Here is a 20,005-nt window from a genome sequence, read left to right as displayed (position 1 = left end):
ACTGCATAGTAGAATGCACAGTGGCACTTATAAGTGGCATAGCCAAGTGTCACAATGCCTGTCACACCCACGTCCCCTCCACAGTCCCCTCTGCCTCCTGCTAAGTAGTTCTTGGTGACACTGTGGTAGGCAAAATAATGGATGTCGAAGGTGTCCATATCCTAATCCCTGGGACCTGTGAGTATGTTACCTTGTATGGCAAAAGGGACTTTGCAAATGTGAGTAAGGTTACAGACCTTGAGAGGGGACACTATGCTGGATTATCTGGGTGAGCCCAATCTAATGGCATAAGTCCATAAAAGAGGAAAGCCCTTTCCAGCTGGGCTAGAGGAATGAGATGGTAGAAGGAGAGGTGTGAAACATAAGAGGGGCTCAACCCGCCTTGGTGTCTTTGAAGATGGCTGAAGAGAACTGAGAACCCCTGGGCAGCCTGGGCACTGACACTTGGGTGCTGGAAGTGGCTCTAGGTCTCAACAACTTCTAGTTCCCATGCGGCTTAGCTGTGCTGTGGTTTATGTGCTTCCCATGCAGCCTGGCTCTGCCTGGCATTCGTTTCCTAGTCTTCACTGGCCTTCAATCCTTTTGTCTTCATTCCCACAGTTCTCCTGCCCCCTGGCTCCTGATACAGAGGCAAGCTGGGTGAATTGTAAGCCCCCTGTAATTAAGGTAGCCTCATGCAAGTTCCCCTTATTTGTGGTTTGATCTTAACCATCACTCAGCCTCTCTGGGATCACCATCCTGGTTCATAAGAGGGGAATGAAGAGTGCTCATACCTACACCAGGAGAGGCTGTGAGGGCGGACGCCCTAACATGAGGCAAAGCATGCTAACCCACTACACACTACACACATGGCTGCTGTTTGGTGGTAGCACAGGTGGCAGGGGGTAGCATTCTATTCTAGCTCCAAAATCCCTTTGTTGGTCCCTTCTCTCCTCCCTTGCCCCCTCCTTCACCCATCTTGTTTTCTGTTTGCCTGAAACTCCCAGGGATACCCTCAGGTCTTGCTAACCCCCAGAAGTGGCCTTTGGTCCTAAAAACACCTGTGACTCTTGCTTTAGATACACCCAGGACAAATGTGTTTCACAGCGTTATCTCTGAGGCTGGGGCTTCCTGGTCCTCCATGCTCCTGGATGGCTTGCATCAGCCTGGCGGAGCACTCGGCTCTGGCGTGCCTTTCTCGTTACTCCTTGGAGGGGGAGAGTGCGCGAGTATATGACTTTCCAACCCAGGGCCTACAGGAGCTTAGGTTTCCAAGTAAATAAACACAGGACAAATGTATGCCAGCGGGCTGGGATCAAAACACATCTCCAGCTGTTGGGAACACAAAGAGAAGTAGTTTCCTTAGAAACAGGTTCCCAGGGGAAGGAATCTAGGGAGGCAATTTGAGACCACAGCAGAAGCAGACCTGAGGGTTCAGGACCCAGTATGTCCTGAGCCCCAGGAAAACAGCAGCCCCTATGGACTCCCTGAGCAGAGGAGCTCCAGGTCTGTAGGAAAAATGGCCCCTTTAGGTCATGTGGAGCCAGTAACGGAGCCAAGGGGGTGGGAGCATCAATACTGAAATGTGTTCTGGAGAGTTTTAGCTTCCAAAGCACTTCTGTGTAGAATGCTCAATAGACTCTCCCAACAACCCTGTAATGCAGGCAAAGTAGGTAATATGGTCCCATTGTACAGATGAGACAAGCAAGGTTCACAGAGGCTAAATCCCAGGCCAAGTCACCCAGCTAAGGCAGCTGAGAAGGGAATATAAATACACCTTATCTTAGGCCCCTGGCTCAGCCTACAATTGGAAGCTAAATTTGAACTAGTTGAAGACCAACAGCGTAACTTTCTTACCTTCACAGATTTGGAAAACACAGATATTTACTGAAAAACTTAAAAAGCAGACAATCCAAAGCCCTTCTTCATAAGAAAAACAATGCCTTAGAAATAGAGGCAATGGCTGAGGTTTCTTTCACTCACAGGACAGTCTCAGCTGGTTGGGACAGAGTGGAAATTTCCACACACTGGTATTTCATATGTATACTTTCAAAGTTAAAGGACATTCAGAGTCCAAAACTTTCAAGTAGATTAAAATGCATAGCTTTCTAAAAACCTTTGCTGACTCTGGCCAATTTTCAGACTTCTCCAGAATCCAACAGGGCCAACATGATTCACTGAATTCTTTATGAATTAAGAAGCTGTAAATTACACATCTTTTCTTTTAAACATCATTACTTTCCACACTTTATAGCCAAGCCGAATAAACAGTGTCACAGAGGCAGTGTTCTCTCTGGGAAGATTTTCTCCCTTCTCTTCCTGTTCTTCAAATGGAGGATGGCCTAGTGAAGTGGCAATAATGGTTAAGGCAGGAGCCCAATTTGACATTTTTGAGAACTTGACGTGTAACCAGCAGGGTGAAAATGACAGCATAAGAAATCCACTTTCATGGAAGCTTCAAGATTGGAAAAGGGAGTGGCTTCAGCAGGAATAAGATGCTCTCCCTCATCTGGAGATGACAACAGTTGCTCTTCATTAGAAAAAGCTTTCCATCATTCATTCTTTCATTAAATATGGTCTGTGTGCCAGGTATTTCCCTACCCTGGAAATAAAGGAGGCTGGACATGAGCTAGAGAAGAGTCTCAGGTGCTGGGATGTGTCCAAGTGTGCCTGGGTTCAGAGGACCCCCACCCCCAAAAAGCAGGCAGCCGCCTCCACGCTGGGGAGTTTCCAGCTCTGGACAAAAAGAAATGAGCTTAAGACAACTGCCTTTTCACAGTATGGCTGCTAGAAGTTGAACTTGCATCTATGCAAGCACTAATTTATTTAAAAATGATTTTCCAGGAAATGCAAAGGAAGAAGAGTTTGGAAAGATATAGAAAGTTTGAGAAAAGCTAGTTGTTCACAGAAAATAAGGTATAGCTATGAGATGCTTGAATATTTGAAAACAAATTGCTGTAACAGCGATGTCTTTGTAAAGATGGAGAGACGATGTTACATCAAATGATTCTGCTTCAAAAGCATGTGACTCGGCCCAGTCCTCTTCTCCCTTTACCCTTCAGGAAGTAAAACGTAAGGTCTGAGTGGGCAAACAGCACCGAAGTGGAATCAGGAGGTCTGGATTCTCCTCCTGGCAGGGACTTTACCCCACCCCAAATCCCAGGCCCGTTCCCACACCCGTAAAATGAGACAGTCTTCATCCTCTTTGGGGTTCCTGCAAATCCTAGGATTCCTTTACCCTTTCCATTTTCTTCCAAACCACCCTGCCTCACAAGATGATATTATTTCATCCTCAGAGCAGGCTCGGAGGCAGGCGCTGGCCGCTCCCAGCTGTATGCTAAGCAGCTCTGTGAGGCTCAGGGCCAGGGGCAGAACTGCCCGATTTTTGGCAATGGGATAAAGCAAGGGGCTTTAGAGCACTGAGATCTGGAACGACGTGGTAAATCAGCAGACCCATTTCAGGCCAGCAACCAAGACCCTGTGGGCATGCGGTGTGCAGGGAAGGGCCTCCGAGGGGAGGGGTGGCCTGCAAGGAGGGGACAGTGGGCTCCTCACAGCTGCCTGTGCCCCGCTGAGACACAAACAACACCCTCTTTTGAGTCAAACAACTGACTACCCAGGCTTTGCCAAAATGAGGACAGACTCTTCTGAAAGGGGGCAATTTTATTTCAAGGGTCTAATGGGACCAAGGAGATGGAATTAAAAGTTTCAGCTATTAAAAAAAGGCAATAGACCATCTTCTTCCAAATAAACAAACTATCCTTTGAACAAGAAGACAGCCTTCTAACCAGGTCAGGCTGGAATCAGATCATGAAGGGAACACCCCTCCCCCCCACCACCAGGCTCTCTTCTCTTGAATCTGAGCCCCCCAAGTTTCAGCTGTGCTGCTTTGGGGAGCCCAGTGCTTTCCTGCTGGGGCTTTGCCAAGGATCGATCTGATGACCTCATCTGACATAGACCCTTCCCGAACACAGTGCTTACATTTGGAAAGGGGCCCCTACAAAGTTCTAAGGGCAGAATTCCAGGCAGGGAAATCTCTCTACAATCTCTCAAGTCACATAATAAAGGCAGTTACCAGCTCTTCAAAAATATAACACTTGCCCCAAATACCAACTTTCAATATTTTATGACCTTTTTAAAAAAACTCCAAACCAGACTGGGCATGGTGGCTCACACCTGTAATCTCAGCACTTTGGGAGGCTGAGGGGGGTGGATCATTTTAGGTCAGGAGTTCGAGGCCAGCCTGGCCAACATGGTGAAACTCTGCCTCTGCTAAAAATACAAAAATTAACCAGGCGTGGTGGGAAGGACCTGTAGTCCTAGCTACTGGGGAGGCTGAAGCAGGAGAATCGCTTGAACCCCGGAGGTGGAGGTTGCAGTAAGCAGAGATCTTGCCACTGCGCTCCAGCCTGGACAACAGAGCAAGACTGTCTCAAAATAAAAACACACATGTACAAATGGAAACTCCAAACCATAATTTTTTCCCCTCACATTTGCCACCTTTCTCTCTAATGATTGCAGCTTATTATTTGTGTGAGTGTGTGAAAACTACATTATATGAAATGATTTACAGGATGGCAACAGAAGCTTGACAGAGCGGAAAAAGCTAGAGAATTCCTCTCAACTCTTACATTAATATCTGAAGAGTAGTGTTCATAAGATGTGTTTCCGTATTGTTGTTTTTTTGGCATTTTCTGCTATCCTTTGGTTCTAACTTTCTTAGCATGAGGATTGAATCAGAACTATTAAAAAATTATCTGGATTAAATGGAACGCATGCTGTTTTTAAAAGAACATATAGATATATTAATCAAGATCCAAAACAAATAATAAAGGTAATTAGAGAAGGCATTATTCTTGTAGTGTTTCTACACTCTGAATACACGTCTCACCAACTAAAAAACATATAGTCATATTCATAACCTATAGTTTTATTTTATTTATTTATTATTATTATTATTATTATTATTTTTTGAGATGGAGTCTCACTCTGGCACCTAGGCTGGAGTGCAGTAGCACAATCTCAGCTCACTGCAACCTCTGCCTCCCGGATTCAAGGGATTCTCCTGCCTCAGCCTCCCAAGTAGCTGGGATCACAGGCGTGCACCACCATGCTCGGCTAATTTTTGTATTTTTAATAAAGACAGGTTTTCACCATGTTGGCCAGGCTGCTCTCGATCTCCTGGCCTCAAGTGATGCACCTGCTTCGGCCTCACAAAGTGCTGGGATTACAGGCATGAGCCACTGCACCCGGCCTCATAATCTATAAAGAAATAGATTAGGGTTTCGCCACCAAAAAATAAAAAAAAAAAGGGAAAAGCCACTTTTAAAATATATCATCAAAGGAAGAAAATAAAAATAAAAATAAAATCATCAAAATATTTCACTGAAGCCTTAGGTAGTTGATCAAATACTGAAGGTGAGTGGAAAGCCATGGGTCTGGTGTAGTCGTCTGGCCCTGGCTGAGACACTAACTTCTCTGTATCTCAGTTTTCTCTACTTTAATCATGGATTTGAAAACATGAACGTGACACTGAGGGGACATCATCCCCAAATGCTCCCAGCCTCTGAATATCCGCGTCCATTATGTTTTTAAAATGAGATGAGGAAGCAGCCATCCTGGCCGTGGCCCCGAGATTCGGTGCTTTTCTCCAGCAGCAAGGCTGCTGCTGAGGGCGCATCAGCAGTGGCCTCGGCTCTGGGCGATTTCCCAGCTTTGGGAACAACACCTCTGACTGATCCTCAGCACTTTCCTTCTTTCCTGCTTGTGCCCGACAACAGCCCAGGATGGGTCTGGGTGAACCCCAAGGGCTCTCTCAGACACAGAGACCAGGACTTCAGCCTCCTGGGCACCAGGCTGTCAGCTCCTCAGTACGTGTTTCTCGACACGGGGATGGGAAATGTACCTTTCGTTCTAGTGCTGAAAGAAAGACGTGCAACTCTGCCCTCCATTTTTGTTACCAACCTCTGTGCTGCGGAAATAATTACTGGGCTCAAGACTAACATCCCTTATGGAGCTGAGGGTCCCAAAACAAGTCCAGAGAAAGCAAACAATTACTGGTGCAATGACAGGGTTCTATCGCGCTGTGGTGGTAAGACCCCAGACTGTGAAGGCAGGAAACCCGGAAACAGTCGGTCGCGGTTGTGCCCTTACCTGAGAGGTGACTGTGGCAAATCCCACAACCTTTGGAATCTCAGGGTCCTCACCTGAAAACACCTCCCCCTCCCAGAGTGGTCATGGGAACTGAATGGGCTGAGGGATAAGAAGGGGCTCTGCCGCCCTCTGACAGACACCCCCCAACACCTTTGTTCTTCTTAAGCACGACAGTGCTAGTCCGGACTCCTTAGGAAAGACTGTTTCCGCTCTGGGTCCCAAAACCTAGCACTAAAGACAACTGAGCAAAGCAAAATCAGAAAATCATTTGAGGAAATGTTCATTAGGATCTGGGTCACCCGGAACCAGTTTCTCTCGCCAAGACCTCCTTCCTGCGGAAGCACCCTCTCTGCGCCACGCTCCATGGAGGCGCCAAGGAGAAGGCCTGGGAAGGGAACAGTGAGCCTTCCCTGGTGGAGGGTCTCCTCAGGCAGTGGGGAGACCACCTTTTGCATGCAACAGGACTTACCAGGTAGCGCTCCTCCTGCCTCATGCTGGGGGTGCGGATCATGTGATTTTGTTCCCCTCTCCAGTCTCCAAAGCGACGGAAAAAATAGTTAGATAAGAACCGGTTGACGGGGTCTCTAATGATGTTGATGTAGACAGGCTGGTCTCCTCCAAACCTAACACAAACATTGAGTTCGTTACAACCCATCACTGCAGGAGGAAAACAGGGCCTACTTACACAACATCTCCCCTCCCCTCTCGGTTAACTTATTGAAAGATGACCTCCTATGCTAAGGTGCCAATGGCACGTAATAAGCAAACAGTGTTTCCCAATAGGCATTTTATTATAATGCAGGAAGTGGGGAGGATGATACCTGCTCCAGGTACCTGTTGAGGGGCTGTGAGGACATTTCATAGTATAGCACGGTACAAACCACGCCATTGTGCATGTTAAGGAAGAGATGGTGTCTAGTTTTCTCACTAGGCTGTAGGTTTCTTAAAGATGGGGGCCACTCTGTATTGGATTTAGTATTTCCAATGGCTAGAACAGAACCCACAGGGACACAATTGGCCCTCGGTGAATGTTTCAGTTGATTGGTAGGTTCTGACTGCCTTGCTGGGTGAGACGGCACTTCCTCTACATTGTAATTCAAACAGTTCCTGGTCAGGTGCTCTGCAGTAAGGGAGTGAGTAACAGCCAGTCTTCACTGAGCACTGGCTGTTCACCTTGTTCTAAATACCTCATGCAACCAGCTTGCTGAAGCCCCATAACACGTCAATAGAGTAGAAAAAATAATTATCCTCATTTACACTTGGGGAAACTGAGGCAGGAATCAGGTTCATAACTTGTAGCTGAACTAGGATATGGGTCCAGGCAATCTGGAATCTATACTCTTAATTATGGAAAAGTGATTTCTGGAGTTGAGGAAATTTTGTGTGGGATATCAAGAATGAAACAAAATTCAACATAATTATCCTCAAGTGATGGCAAGTGGCTTCAGATAAAAATAAAGCAAATAGCCAGGTGTTCCATTTTAATTCCTTCCATGAAAGGATTAGACGAATCCACTAAATCCTGGCCCAAGAACAAGGTCTTCCGGAGGCAAAGTGATGAGATTGGCTGGATTTGTCTTAATGATTCCTTCTTTTTTCCCTTTGAACTGCCCGAAAGCAGTAGCCTTGAGGAGTCCGGGGAGAGTGCCCCAGTCTCTGGGCAGAGGTCGTGCTCTGGTGACCTCCTGAGGGGCCTGCAGGGTTCTCTAGCCCTATGACCTTGTGACCTTCTGAGGAACGTGCCTGAACATTCTGTCAGGGGTCAGAAAGAACTAAGAGAAAACAAACTGACAGGACCCCACTCCTGCCTCTCTCTAGCTGGCAGACTCCGTTTACCTTTCAAAACCCAGCCTGGGGTCACATCGCATCCCTCAGCAATTAATGCCCAACCCAGGGTCCATGCCTCCCTCCTCTGTGCCCCGGGCCGTCTCTCCTGCACTGTGTGGAAATGTGTGCCTCTCCCATCAGACTGTGGGCCTCCTGCAGCCAGGAACGACACCCTCTAGCTCAGTGTGTGGCACACAGTAGGTGCTCAACAAATGACCAAATGAAGAAATGAACATCTGAGTGTGTGCCTCTCAGTTGTTAACGTTTCTTCCCATATCATGGGGCTCTGTTGTCAGAGGAAAGTAATAACAAGCCCCCATCCTTTTCTGTGTATGAATTCATATAATGTTGTTCCTGGTTTACCTGCATTTTTAAAAAGAATCTTCAGATAGAAGAATCCAAAGGAACAACTCTGAGATAGTGGAATTTCAGGCACCAGGACACATGAATGATACCCTGGAGCCCTTAAATACTACCACATTGCAACACACACAGCTAACGGGTGAGATTAGCCTTGCAGTGCGAATCTTGTTAGTTCTCAGAAATACACATTCATGTAACTGGATGAACAACTAACTGGAGTCCCAGGAGTTAGCTGTGCCAACCACCGGCTAACTACTGTACACACCCCAGATTTATCCCCCTTTTAAAATTAAATTGGGTTTCATATCTATGATAAACAGCAACTAAAGTAATAAAGCTAGGGACTAGGAAGACAAGGCTTGCATACCAAATATGCACCTAATTAGACCCTCAAAATTGCTTCATGCTTTTAAAAACCTCAACTGTTCTTTTATGTTCATGTGAAGAATGACTGCTAGTGCTAGTTAGCAGAACTGCCCAATCATGTGAATCTATGCACAGCGTCCCATCAGGAGATGGCTCTCAGCCTCACCACTGCCATCTTTGATCAACGGCAAGAGAAGTAACGACTGGCAAGTCTTGATGAGCGTGGATGACCTGCTCTTGTTTGCACGTTGCAACCCAATGCAAGACTTCCAGAATAATTTTCCAAAATGGAAGTTTTAGATGGCTTAAGAATGTATTGTCAAGTATCAGATAATATAGTAGGCTCTCTCTAGAAGTTTCTAACTATGAGAAAGAGGTGTCTGGTATACATCTTCCCCTTTGCAGAAGGCAGTAATCGTTGCAGGCTGCCAGCCCTCTGTACGCACAGCTCCTGCCAAATTGGGAAAATCTGGGGTGACACGTCAGTTATACAGAAGAGGCCAGAATACCACCATGCTACCACGAGGGACCAGAGCATAGCACATGTCCTAGTGCCTGAGCAGGGAAGCAAATTTTCCCACCATCATACTATCCTCTTTCAGCATCAGTTTCTCCTCTCAGTATTTTAAAACTCTGGTCAGAATTCCTGGCTACCATTGAAAAAGTCTCTGGGTCACCTGAACCTTTTGCTCACTCATGATTTCATTCTAGGGATGAGAATGGTTTGTACCCTACCATCCCATACAGTGAAACACCTTGACTGATTTTTAAAAGCCATGAGAGAAGATTCCACAATCTCCCTGTGAAGTCCATTGTATCAGTTGAAAAGTCTTTCTTATACCCAGCCAATATTTAACATTTTCCTTTTATGCGTATTTCCTTTTGTTTGAACCATTTGACACAAAGGATTTGCGTCTGCTATGCTTTTACAACACTTAGCCTTTTCAACTTCAATTTTAATTCCTTTAACTTTTTGTTGTTTCTTTCAAAAATTCCTTTGGCTTTTATCTTAAGACTTTATTTCCCTTCATTTTATAATGTATAGCTCTAATTTGATCTTTATGGAGCTCTAAAAAATTGTGGTGACTATGGCTGATCACAGGTTCTAAGTAGTGCATACACTAGAGGGTAGAAGAGTCAGGCCATATTTTGTGTTTTGTTCAACAACACACCCTTTTGTCCTTCAGTCACCACAATTACTCCTGCATCTTTGAAGCTCTCTTTTAAGTCATCCTAAAATAGCAGGCATTACCAATTTCTTCGACATTTGTTCACAGATCCTATTCACCGACTCTGTAATCACTCCTCTGGGCTTCCTTCGGACTCTGCAAATGTGTCATATCTTTTAAATTTTTACTCATTTTTTCTGATGAGAAGATGAAGATCTGCAGCAGGGAATAATTTTCTAGCAAGCATAACTGCATGGTTCTCACTCTGAGAGGCATTTCCGAACACCTCATTCTGAGCATTTTCATCAGCATCGGTCCACACTGCTACCTCAATCAATTAATCAACCCATCGATAATATTAGTCACCTCTTCAACAGCTACACAAAGCACTAGGGTAAAAATTTTAGGTATATTTTCATCAAAATTTGAAAGGCATTCTTCCTGAGGTAATAATTATTGCACCTATTAAATCAATACTTAAGACCGGAATTATCCTGGAAAATTAAGACTGTTTTGTACCCCAGTTATAGTAGAGATTACTGTGATTGGAATCAGTTTTTGAAAGTATATCCTGTTCTTCTAAGAAATTCTAGTAAAATATATATATTTATCTTTTTCATCATTTTAAACTGTACAATTCAGTGGTATTAAAACATTCACATTGTTGTGAAGTCATCATCACCACCCGTCTCCAAAATGTTTTCATGTTCACAAATGGAAACTCTGCCCATTCAACAAAAAAATCCCTTTTCCTGCTTTCCCCACCCCGGTAACCACCATTCTGCCAACAGCCTACCTCCTTTTTAGCCTGTGGCCTGGAAGCAGAGGTTATCTTTGTGCCATTATCTACATTAAAGGGTGAAAAGTACCGTAGGCCAAAGGCCCAGGGCTTTGATCCTTGTCAGTGAGGGAGGAAGACACTTTGAAGTGAGAGAAAGGCCATGATGGAAAAGAACAGGACCTTTTGGGGGCAGAGTGAGGAGCAGCTGAGGCGGAGAGGGGTAGAGCTGGCTGTTTATTTTTGAGACGGAGTTTCGCTCTTGTTGCCCAGGCTGGAGTGCAATGGCGTGATCTCGGCTCACTGCAACGTCTGCCTCCCGGGTTCAAGCAATTCTCCTGCCACAGTCTCCCAAGTAGTTGGGATTACAGGCGCCCATCACCATGCCCATCTAATTTTTGTATTTTTAGTAGAGATGGGGTTTCGCCATGTTGGCCAGGCTGGTCTTGAACTCCTGACCTCAAGTGATCCACCTGCCTCGGCCTCCCAAAGTGCTGGGATTACAGGTGTGAGCCACTGCACCCAGCCAAGCTGGCTGTTAAAGGGCCCTTTGCTGGAGCCCGTAACAGTAACAAGAGTCTCTGAACGTCCAGTGGGGGCCAGCATGGTGGGGAGGTCTGGCTTCTGTCCTCACACCCCCTGCAGTAGGCACTTCCATCTCCTCTGCCCAGGACTAGACCCCCCCCACCCCACCACCGCCCATCCCAAAACACAAGCAGAAGAGACAGCTGTGCTCTGTTCTCCGGTCTGTCCCAAGGCAGAAGAGATGGAAACATTTGCTGTGAGAAGCTGAGACAAATGGGGAAGGAGGTGGGTAGTTGGGTCAGGGCTCCCGCTCACAGAGGAAGATGAATTGACAAGGCATGAAATAAACAGTAAGGAATAATCAGGAAATGAGGGAAAGTCCAGATTATACTCATCCCTGATGGGCCAACACAGCTGGTGGCCCATGCAGCGGCACAGATCCACTCCCCATAGAGGGAAAAGCAGAAACATGAGAAAGAAAGTGCCAATTTAGGAAGATGAGCCCAGCCAGGGTTCACATAGGGAAAACCCAGAGAAAACTCGCACTTGTAAATGGAACTTCTGTGCAGTGTTTAAGGAGGCAGAGATGGTGTTAACTGCTAATACCGATTTTTACTTTGGTGCTTTCTTCAGAGTTTGCAGTGTCTGTCAAATGATAAGAGATTTGAAGGGCACAGAATTGAAATGGATCACTTGGCTAAGAAGAATAAAAAAGTCAACATTTACAAATAAGATGTGAAAACCAAATTGACTTGTGGAATTAGCGAAGTCTGATTTGTTTTGTTAAATAATGCCATCAGAGGGCAGAGTTTGTTCACAAAAGTTGATACAAGAAACACTGTTCACATCAGTAATTGAGACTTCACTTGCAGGGAAGAGAAAAGGTGTCCAAAATGCACCCCCTTGCACATCACACCCCACTGCTTTTCTGGTGATTGACTAATTTTCACATTTTTGTTTGTTCGTTTTTGCAAGTTACTATTGGCACCGGAACCACTGAGATACATGAGAAAACAGAAATGGAACTAAAGGAAGGTGAGGGGGTCATGGGAGAGAAAGGAAGAATGATGTGAAAAAAGGATAAGGGAAGTGGTGGTTTGAAATTATTTAGCATATTGGTGTCTCTTATAATGCATTTGGACTATTTTGACAGCATCAGGTTCTGAGACAAAGCTTCTTAAGGGTTTCCCTGCAAAAGGACATTTGGAAGGGTGAGGGGCATTGTAGATTGCAAAAATATTTATACCCACCCCCAAAAAATAAAAGCTTAGAAAACAAATAAAATTGGGGGCAGGGGACAGACAAATTTGAATTGTAGTCTGTCGCAAGGCTTTCTAGTGTGTGGATCTAAGATAGACTTTGGAGGGATGCTGTTGATGTTGGAAAGTTGATCTTTTTCAGAAACTGCTTCCTAAAGTTACTCTGAAAACTGAAAAAAGATACATGAAACCATAGTATGCAAATATTAAAAATCCTACTTAAACATCCTAACAAAGAGAAGCATCTTTTAGGCCAAGGTAGTTTTAACTCAATTCTCCAGATAGTCCAGGTGAAAAACATTTGTCTGGCTTGAATTTCCAGGGAGTTCCACAACTGTGTGCAACAGCAACCCCCACTGAAGCCTGAGATCTCTGCTGAGCTCGCTGTGCCTAAGTCCCCTGGCAGGAAACCTTCCCCGAGGCAAAACACCTGATCGGTCTGAACCAATTACTTCCCATCTTTGGATTAATAAACTTAGATATGGTTCCTTCTAACTCTAAAAAAGAAAAAAGAAGAAACAGGACAAGAAGCCTGGATGGTGAAAAAACGAAGTAGGTCAGCTATAGAAACACCAAGTGCTCACAGGATTGCATTTTACATGATTCAAGACTGTCTAAATTTCAAGGTAAAAATGCCATCTTTAATGGAATAAAAAAAAGAAAGGGCAATTAGCTATGGTATAATGCCTTACCCTTCAAAAGTTCTGACCATTTGTGTGCAAAAAAAGTGTGGGGAGGGAGGCCTGACTTTCATCCTTACAGTCTGCTTGCCAGCAGGTATCGTGCGGCATGTTAACGATGTGCAGGGGATTGGAAATATCAACAATAATATTAGGTTGCAGTGTCAGTTCTTCTCATGGGAACCTCATTATCCTGAAACAAGCAATAGGTCTGTCAGCAGCTATAAGGGTAGGTTTCTTAAGATCAGCTTCATTATCTTTATAACTTATTCAAAATACATCTAAAAGTTATTTTTTAAAGTATGTTAATGTCCTTGGTTTTGCATGATGGCTCACGCCTGTAATCCCAGCACTTGGGAGGCTGAGGTGGGCAAATCACTTGAGGCCACGAGTTTGAGGCCAGCCTGGCCAACATGGTGAAACCCTGTCTCCACTAAAAATAGAAAAATTAGCCAGGTGTGGTGGTGCATGCCTGTAATTCCAGCTACTCAGGAGGCTGAGGCAGGAGAATCGCTTGAACTGAGGTTACAGTGAGCTGAGATTGCACCGCTGCACTCCAGCCTGGGCGACAGAGTAAGACTGCATCTCAAAAAAAAGTAATGTCAAAGGCCTCTTAACAAGTTCCAGCTTAGTTGTTTTTCTCTGTCAATTGCATATTGACAGAGAAATTTTCCTTAAATAAAGCTATTCCCTTAAACAATGAAAAGCTGATATTTAATGTCCCATGGTTCTATGAGTGGAACAATCATAATCTTGTCATATATTAAAGTTCAACTGATCATTCTCTTCATTTTTATGGAATTCTGGTAGCTAAGGGCCCAGGCCCTGGTACGTGGGTGTGAAGAGAGGAGGAGGTTGCTCCTGGGGAGTCAGTTTTGGCTTTTCATTGAAAGCAGCAAAGCTGGTCAGGCAGTCTCTTGTTATTTCTGCTTAAAACTCTTGACTGCTGTTCCAGTCCAGTCGTGTCCATCCTGGGTTGCACTGTATCCCTTTAAGTTCCTCTTGGCCCTGCTCTTCTGCTGGTTGCTGTGCTGGGAATGCCCTCCCCCTTCACTTGTCTAAAGCTGACCCATCCCTCACCTCCCCGCGGAAACACCTTCCCAGAGTCCTTGTCCCACAGGGAAGTTCCTGCTTCCCACCTCTGCTAGGGGAAGCCCTGTGACCACCCTCTCCTTACATCTGTCACACTTTAATGGAAGAAGAACTTAGAGTCTCCCGAAGGCAAGAAAAACATTTAATGTTGACTGCAGAAGCCCCAGTTCTCATGTAGTGTATAGAAGAGAGAAGGTAATCCATAGACATGTGTTTAATTAAAATGGAACTGAGGGAGGAGAAGCAGAGCCCAGCCCTGTCCTCAAGGTGTTTCCATAGAAACCGAGTCAGGAGCTGGGTAGTGGGCTCAGCCTGAGATGTCTACAGAATTGCCTTTTTAAGTGCCACTCTGAATGTATATAGCATCTGATATGTTTTGGCTCTGTGTCCCCACCCAAATCTCATCTTGAATTGTACATCTGTAATTCCCACGTGTTGTGGGAGGGACCTGATAGGAGATAATTTGAATCATGGGGTGGTTTCCCCCATACTGTTCTCGTGGTAGCGAATAAGTCTCACAAGATATGATGGTTTTATCAGGGATTTCCGCTTTTGCATCATCCTCATTTTCTCTTGCCGCCACCATGTAAGAAGTGCCTTTCAACTCCTGCCATGATTCTGAGGCCTCCCCAGCCACATGGAACTGCAAGTCCAATTAAACCTATTTTTCTTCCCAGTCTTAGATATCAGCAGCATGAAAATGGACCAATACAGCATCCTTCTCTCAAAAGGCCTTTCCTTCACAGGTTCAGAGCATCCCTATATGGTAGGGATGACTGAGAACTGTCCTTGTTTTACAGATGGAAAAATAGAAAACAGAGACCCCCAAGAGGTTGAACGGCTTGCCGAGAATCATGACCAGCTGGGAGGCCAGTTCTGACACCAGAGGTCCTGACGGCAGGGCCAGCACCATTTTCTGTAGACATAGTATCTTCTAAAAGGCATTTATCATTTTTTTTCCTTTCAGAATTAGAGCAATGAAGACTAAACTCCTGTACATGTGTTTGATGGTAGAGGCCATAACAGAATATGGCCAGCATACTGTGATCTGCCGACCCAATTAAGATACTGGCCATGGCTTCTAATTTGTGTTTTACACTGTTCAGAGATAAACATTTAAAATTTGTTGCATTGCAATCTGTTTGGTTGTAAAGATTTGACTTACGAAGCAAGAAGTGTTCATGAACGAGGTTTAAGGATGCCAGGGGTGACTCAGAAGGAAAGGCGCTAGGACAGCAAGGATCAGGGAAGCAGCGCTTTTCTCTTTGCAAGTCATAAAACACAATGCCTGAAAGAGCTAATAAGCCTTGTTATCTAATTATGTCTAATAATATGCTTGTGGCCTTCTGGAATTAAGAGGCAGGGCACACACCCTGGATAATCCAGTAACAAGCCATTTTATAAATGTGGTTGAAAACACAGTCCTAGCTGCCCAGCACCTGGCCCTGGGTCACTGTGGAAAATTTGCAGGAGTCCTGTTACCATCCCAGGAACTCTGGTTATCAGGAAGGCCCAGGAAACTTCAGGGAACACTTGCTTTTAAAGATAAGGCAGCAACTCCTTTTCTCTGCTTAATAACTTGCTTTACTGAATCTCATTCTTTGCACTCAACTTGCACAGGACCTGCTGCACAGCAGGGAAGTCCTTGAATGGCTGAAATCTTCTTCCAGCCAGGTGGGTTGTCAGGCACCCTGGACCAGGGCAACAGCTCCTCCAGAGCCAGCTCCCTGGGTGCCTGGCCTGCAGGAGCCACTGGCTCAGCACTAACTAGCAGATGTTGCCTGCTGCCCTGGGTCCTTTGGTGCCCTCGTGTGGACCTGCAAGGAACTGTCATCCCCATGTTAAGATGACGGAAGTGCCCGTCAGATGGCTGACAAGGGAGGCCCGGAGGTTCCCAAGCTGGTCTCCAGCAGATCTGCCTCTGGATCCAGTGATCTGTCAGCCATTAGATAGCAGCTGTGAATGCAGACTTGAGCCAGCACAGGGAGAGCAAAACACTAAGGGCCATCAGCAAAGGAGTGAGGCACAGTGACAATCAACCTATGCTAATGAAAGACTGGGGAAGAGGACACTCAGAACCTGAAGCTAGTAATTTAACAAATAGGGAATCTAAAAACCTGAATTTGAAGATTTGCATTGTTATCAGAAGACCACAGCCGGTGGAAACAAAAACCAGAGTTTTAAATACCTCCCCAGCATCAAACACGCAAGGCTTAGAAAATCAAATGGTTTACAGTCACGCATTGCTTAATGTCAGGGGTACATTCTGAGAAATGCATCATTAGGCGATTTCGTGGTTGTGCAAGCATCATAGAGTACATACACAAACCTCGATGGCACAGCTTACTGCGTATCTATGCTGTAGAGTACAGCCTATTGCTTCTGGGCTACAAACCTGGACAGCATGTGACTATACTGAATACTGGAGGCAACTGTGACACAATAATAATCATTTGTGTATCTAAACATAGAAAAGATATGGTAAAAATACCGTATTATAATCTTATGGATTAATATATATATGAGGTCTGTCATTGACCAAAATGTCATGATGTGGCACATGACTGTATTTAAAAGATAGACAGAGGCTGGTACTTAGGATCCTAGAAAATACTCATTACTCTAGCACTAAATTATTTCCAGAGTTCTGTGCAGGTTCAAATTGTACAAAAATGTGCAATAAAATATTTATGCTAAAATACCCATCTCCTGCCTTATTTGTTTCAATACAAAATCTGATTCCTTTTTAAAAAACAGCTATTAGGTCAAACGGCTTCTCATTAAAAAATAATTCCAAGTTTTTATAAGATTTAAGACAGTAGTCTAGGAAGAAATGAAGTTTCTGTTCAAATATTTCAAATTTTGATCCCTCCATAGCAAAAATAAATGGATTAAAAATGTCTTTTCAAGGGCAATTGCACTGCCTTGTAAATAAAGGTAGATTTCTAAAGTAATTGTTCATTAGAAAAAAATGAAAGAACCATTAAACTGGAAAATGTCTTACCTTGAGAAGTTGAGGAAATGAACATGTCGAGTGAATAAATAGGGTTGTTCGGCAGTACTTATATTTTTAATCAGTTCCATCTATTAAAAAAAAGTACAAAATTAGCATATATAGGATCTAATTTACCAAGCCATATTAAGTTAAAGGTTATCTATCCAACTCTTTTTATTCCCACTTATTACCACTAGACCAGTACTATAAGTGCAATATTTATCAAGTTTTCCATAAGGCTCCTTAGTGAATAAAACAGTGCTATCCAAATTGATAGTCCTGTGTCTCATTTAGTTGATCGTTACCATGAAAGCAACATGACAGATTAAGTAATTTCGACTGGAGAAATCAGTGTGTTGCTGTACTAAAATGTAAATAAAAGAATGCCTTCTATCCCTTCCTTTAAAGTCAAATCAAGGAAGGAGGTTAGTCATTATCTTATTCTGTAATGATATTATTGGGATATACAAAAATATTGAAACAGGTGCTGCAGAATTGAAAAATGGAATAAAATGAGGTACTACTTCATTCTTGTGCTCCTTGACCATGAAATTTATAAGGAAAATATTCTATAGGAAACACATAAACCTCCAAATGTCTTGGTTTTTTGGTGGGTGGTCATCTGAATTATTTATTTGCAGTTATCAGCAAGGCAAAAAGTAGTTTATATTCGTATAAACTAACTTTTATGGCCTTCTGGAACATGTCATGATACAGAAAATGTTTAGTGAAATCTGTTAGAAATTCCAAGCATTCTTATGACTCCCTAACTTTGTGAACTTCTCTTTCCCCAGTTTTTCTAATTGGCCCCATCAAAACGAACACACTGTGGAATTTTTAAAAAGCACATTGCAGCTTGCTACTTTGGATGAATGTCAGGAGTGCAACATTTCATGTTTTATGAAATAGGTGAAGTTAAAAAACTGGAAACAAAACCAGTCATTCACACGTTAACCGCAGTAGCAACAAGAACAATAAAATAAGAGTCTGGAACTCCAGGTTTGTCTCAAACATGACAGAAAACCCGAGTCTGCCTTGTTCCTTTATGTCTAACACAGGGGCTGACACATATATAAGTGCTTGGTAAATATTTGTTCAATGAATTAACTCCAACTAGTACATGCTTTATAGATTATTATGCTAGGATCTCAGTGTGTAAACCTTGTAATTAGATATTCAAGCTCACAACGATTGAAGGAATGAAATTGAATTTTAAAGGTAAATGACTCGCGGTTCATAAACCCTGTGCTTCTGTTAGTCAGTGGCAGGTATGAGTGAATAATGGTCTGTCTGTCCTCAAGCCTCAGTATAAAAGGAAATTGAATCCTGCCTCTTTATCTACTGTTTATCCTGGACACACCACCTGCAAGTGCTTGTTTTTGGTAGTAAAACTTCCTGCGTGGTCACGTTGTTAATTCTGATTTTTGATGGATTTACTAATAGAATTAACGGTTTGGAGACATAACCATAGGTAATTTATCTCTGAGGGTGCCTGCTTGGAAAAATAATCCTTGACTGTATGTATGTTTAATGTAAAGACCATTAATGCTTTTATCTCTAGATTATTTTACTCAGATAATTCTCTGCACACAGAAGAGCCATACAAGAAAGCCCCCTAGTATTATACAAGAAAACTAGAAGAACAGGTCAGAAGGAAAAACGTTTCTTTCACATATTCCACATTAAGTTAATTCTCTAAACACATGTCAATGTGTTAAATTTAATGGAAGAACAGTAGTAGTTAGATTTTGAGAACAGTGTCATAATAGTCATAAAGCTGTCTATTTCAGGAGGAAAAAAATGGATTAGCAGTGACAATGTATAACTCTATCTAGACGTATCTTTAAACATAGAATCAACGTACTAATGCTCGTGTTTATTGTATTAGCACAGTAAAGGCAAAGGGTGCATTTCAGCTGTCAGCCAGTTTGGTCTTCACAAATTCTAAGACTTTCCTTGTTTCTGGCGACAAGCAGTCATCTTCTGAACTCGTTGCTGCCATCGCTTGAGGTCTCTCATCTGGTCCTCCCCCCATGGCCAACAGCCTGCCTCTTCCTTCACCCAAATCTTATTTGCAGGAGAGGCATCGGGGGTGAAAATGGCACCACCTAAAATCACCAACGAGCCACCTCTCCTCTCCCTGGCTCATGCGGGACCACTCCTGGCCTTTATTCCGATTCCATGGCATAAATTCACTCATCATTCATTGAGTACTTATTAGGCACTGGAGATAAAAACAGGAATAAGATGGGTGGGAAGACACATGAAGAAGACAGTGGAATATGTCCTAATGGTGCCCTCAAACTCCACCATGGCCACAAACACACTTAATCCTCACCCATCTTTACTCTTTATCCAGCCTCATCCATCTCTGGACAGTCTGGTTCAGGTTACCGGTGCTTGGCATATTCCCACCTTTGATCCAGCTCTTTCCCGGACTCCCATATTCAATGGTGTGTTGAGCCATGTGAATTCCACCTGTGCTATTTCCCTCAACTGGCTCTCAGGACCACACATGCTGTGGCCAGCCAAATGAGAACCCTCCTTGTTCCTTCCTCACACTAAAGCCTGACCAAGTCCAAGCTCAAGTTTAAGTTCCCTCTTTTACAACGTTCTTCTGCTACTCCTTGTGTGTCTAAATACTAACCACTCTTTACCTCTGGCTAAAATATCTACCTCTCCAAGTAGCCTTCCTGGATAGCCCTTTTCATTCAACATCGTTTGATTTCCCCTCTGTGTCAGGCGATGTTGCTCAGGGTTACGGCTATGGAGATGATGGATTTGGTTCTTGCCGTTGGGAAGCTGTCAGAGTCTTGTGG

At 43.9% G+C, this 20,005-nt stretch overlaps 1 protein-coding gene and 1 long non-coding RNA gene across 8 annotated transcripts in view; one reads left to right on the top strand and one right to left on the bottom strand.

Annotated features, from left to right (window-relative positions):
• Positions 1-20,005, bottom strand: part of UST (uronyl 2-sulfotransferase) — a 421,134-nt gene that overhangs the window by 197,503 nt on the left and 203,626 nt on the right. For all 7 annotated transcript variants that reach the window (XR_004029389.1, XR_004029392.1, XR_004029388.1 and 4 more), the window contains exons 4-5: positions 17,196-17,275; positions 6,602-6,755 (exon numbers count right to left, since the gene is read on the bottom strand). Coding sequence is in view for 2 of the 7 variants with exons in the window: in XM_030809812.1 (XP_030665672.1) it covers positions 6,602-6,755; positions 17,196-17,275 (234 nt within the window). In the remaining 5 variants the exon portion in view is untranslated. The remainder of the gene's footprint in view (positions 1-6,601; positions 6,756-17,195; positions 17,276-20,005) is intronic.
• On the top strand, positions 6,490-16,885 carry LOC105739557. Its single transcript, XR_001115482.2, has 3 exons — positions 6,490-6,604; positions 12,136-12,195; positions 14,992-16,885. It is a non-coding gene; the product is annotated as an uncharacterized LOC105739557 (long non-coding RNA).

Source organism: Nomascus leucogenys, chromosome 3 (genome assembly GCF_006542625.1).
Source record: "Nomascus leucogenys isolate Asia chromosome 3, Asia_NLE_v1, whole genome shotgun sequence".
Lineage (NCBI taxonomy): Eukaryota > Metazoa > Chordata > Mammalia > Primates > Hylobatidae > Nomascus > Nomascus leucogenys.
Note: the sequence above shows the minus strand (reverse complement) of the source record. Positions and strands in the feature narration are given on the sequence as shown.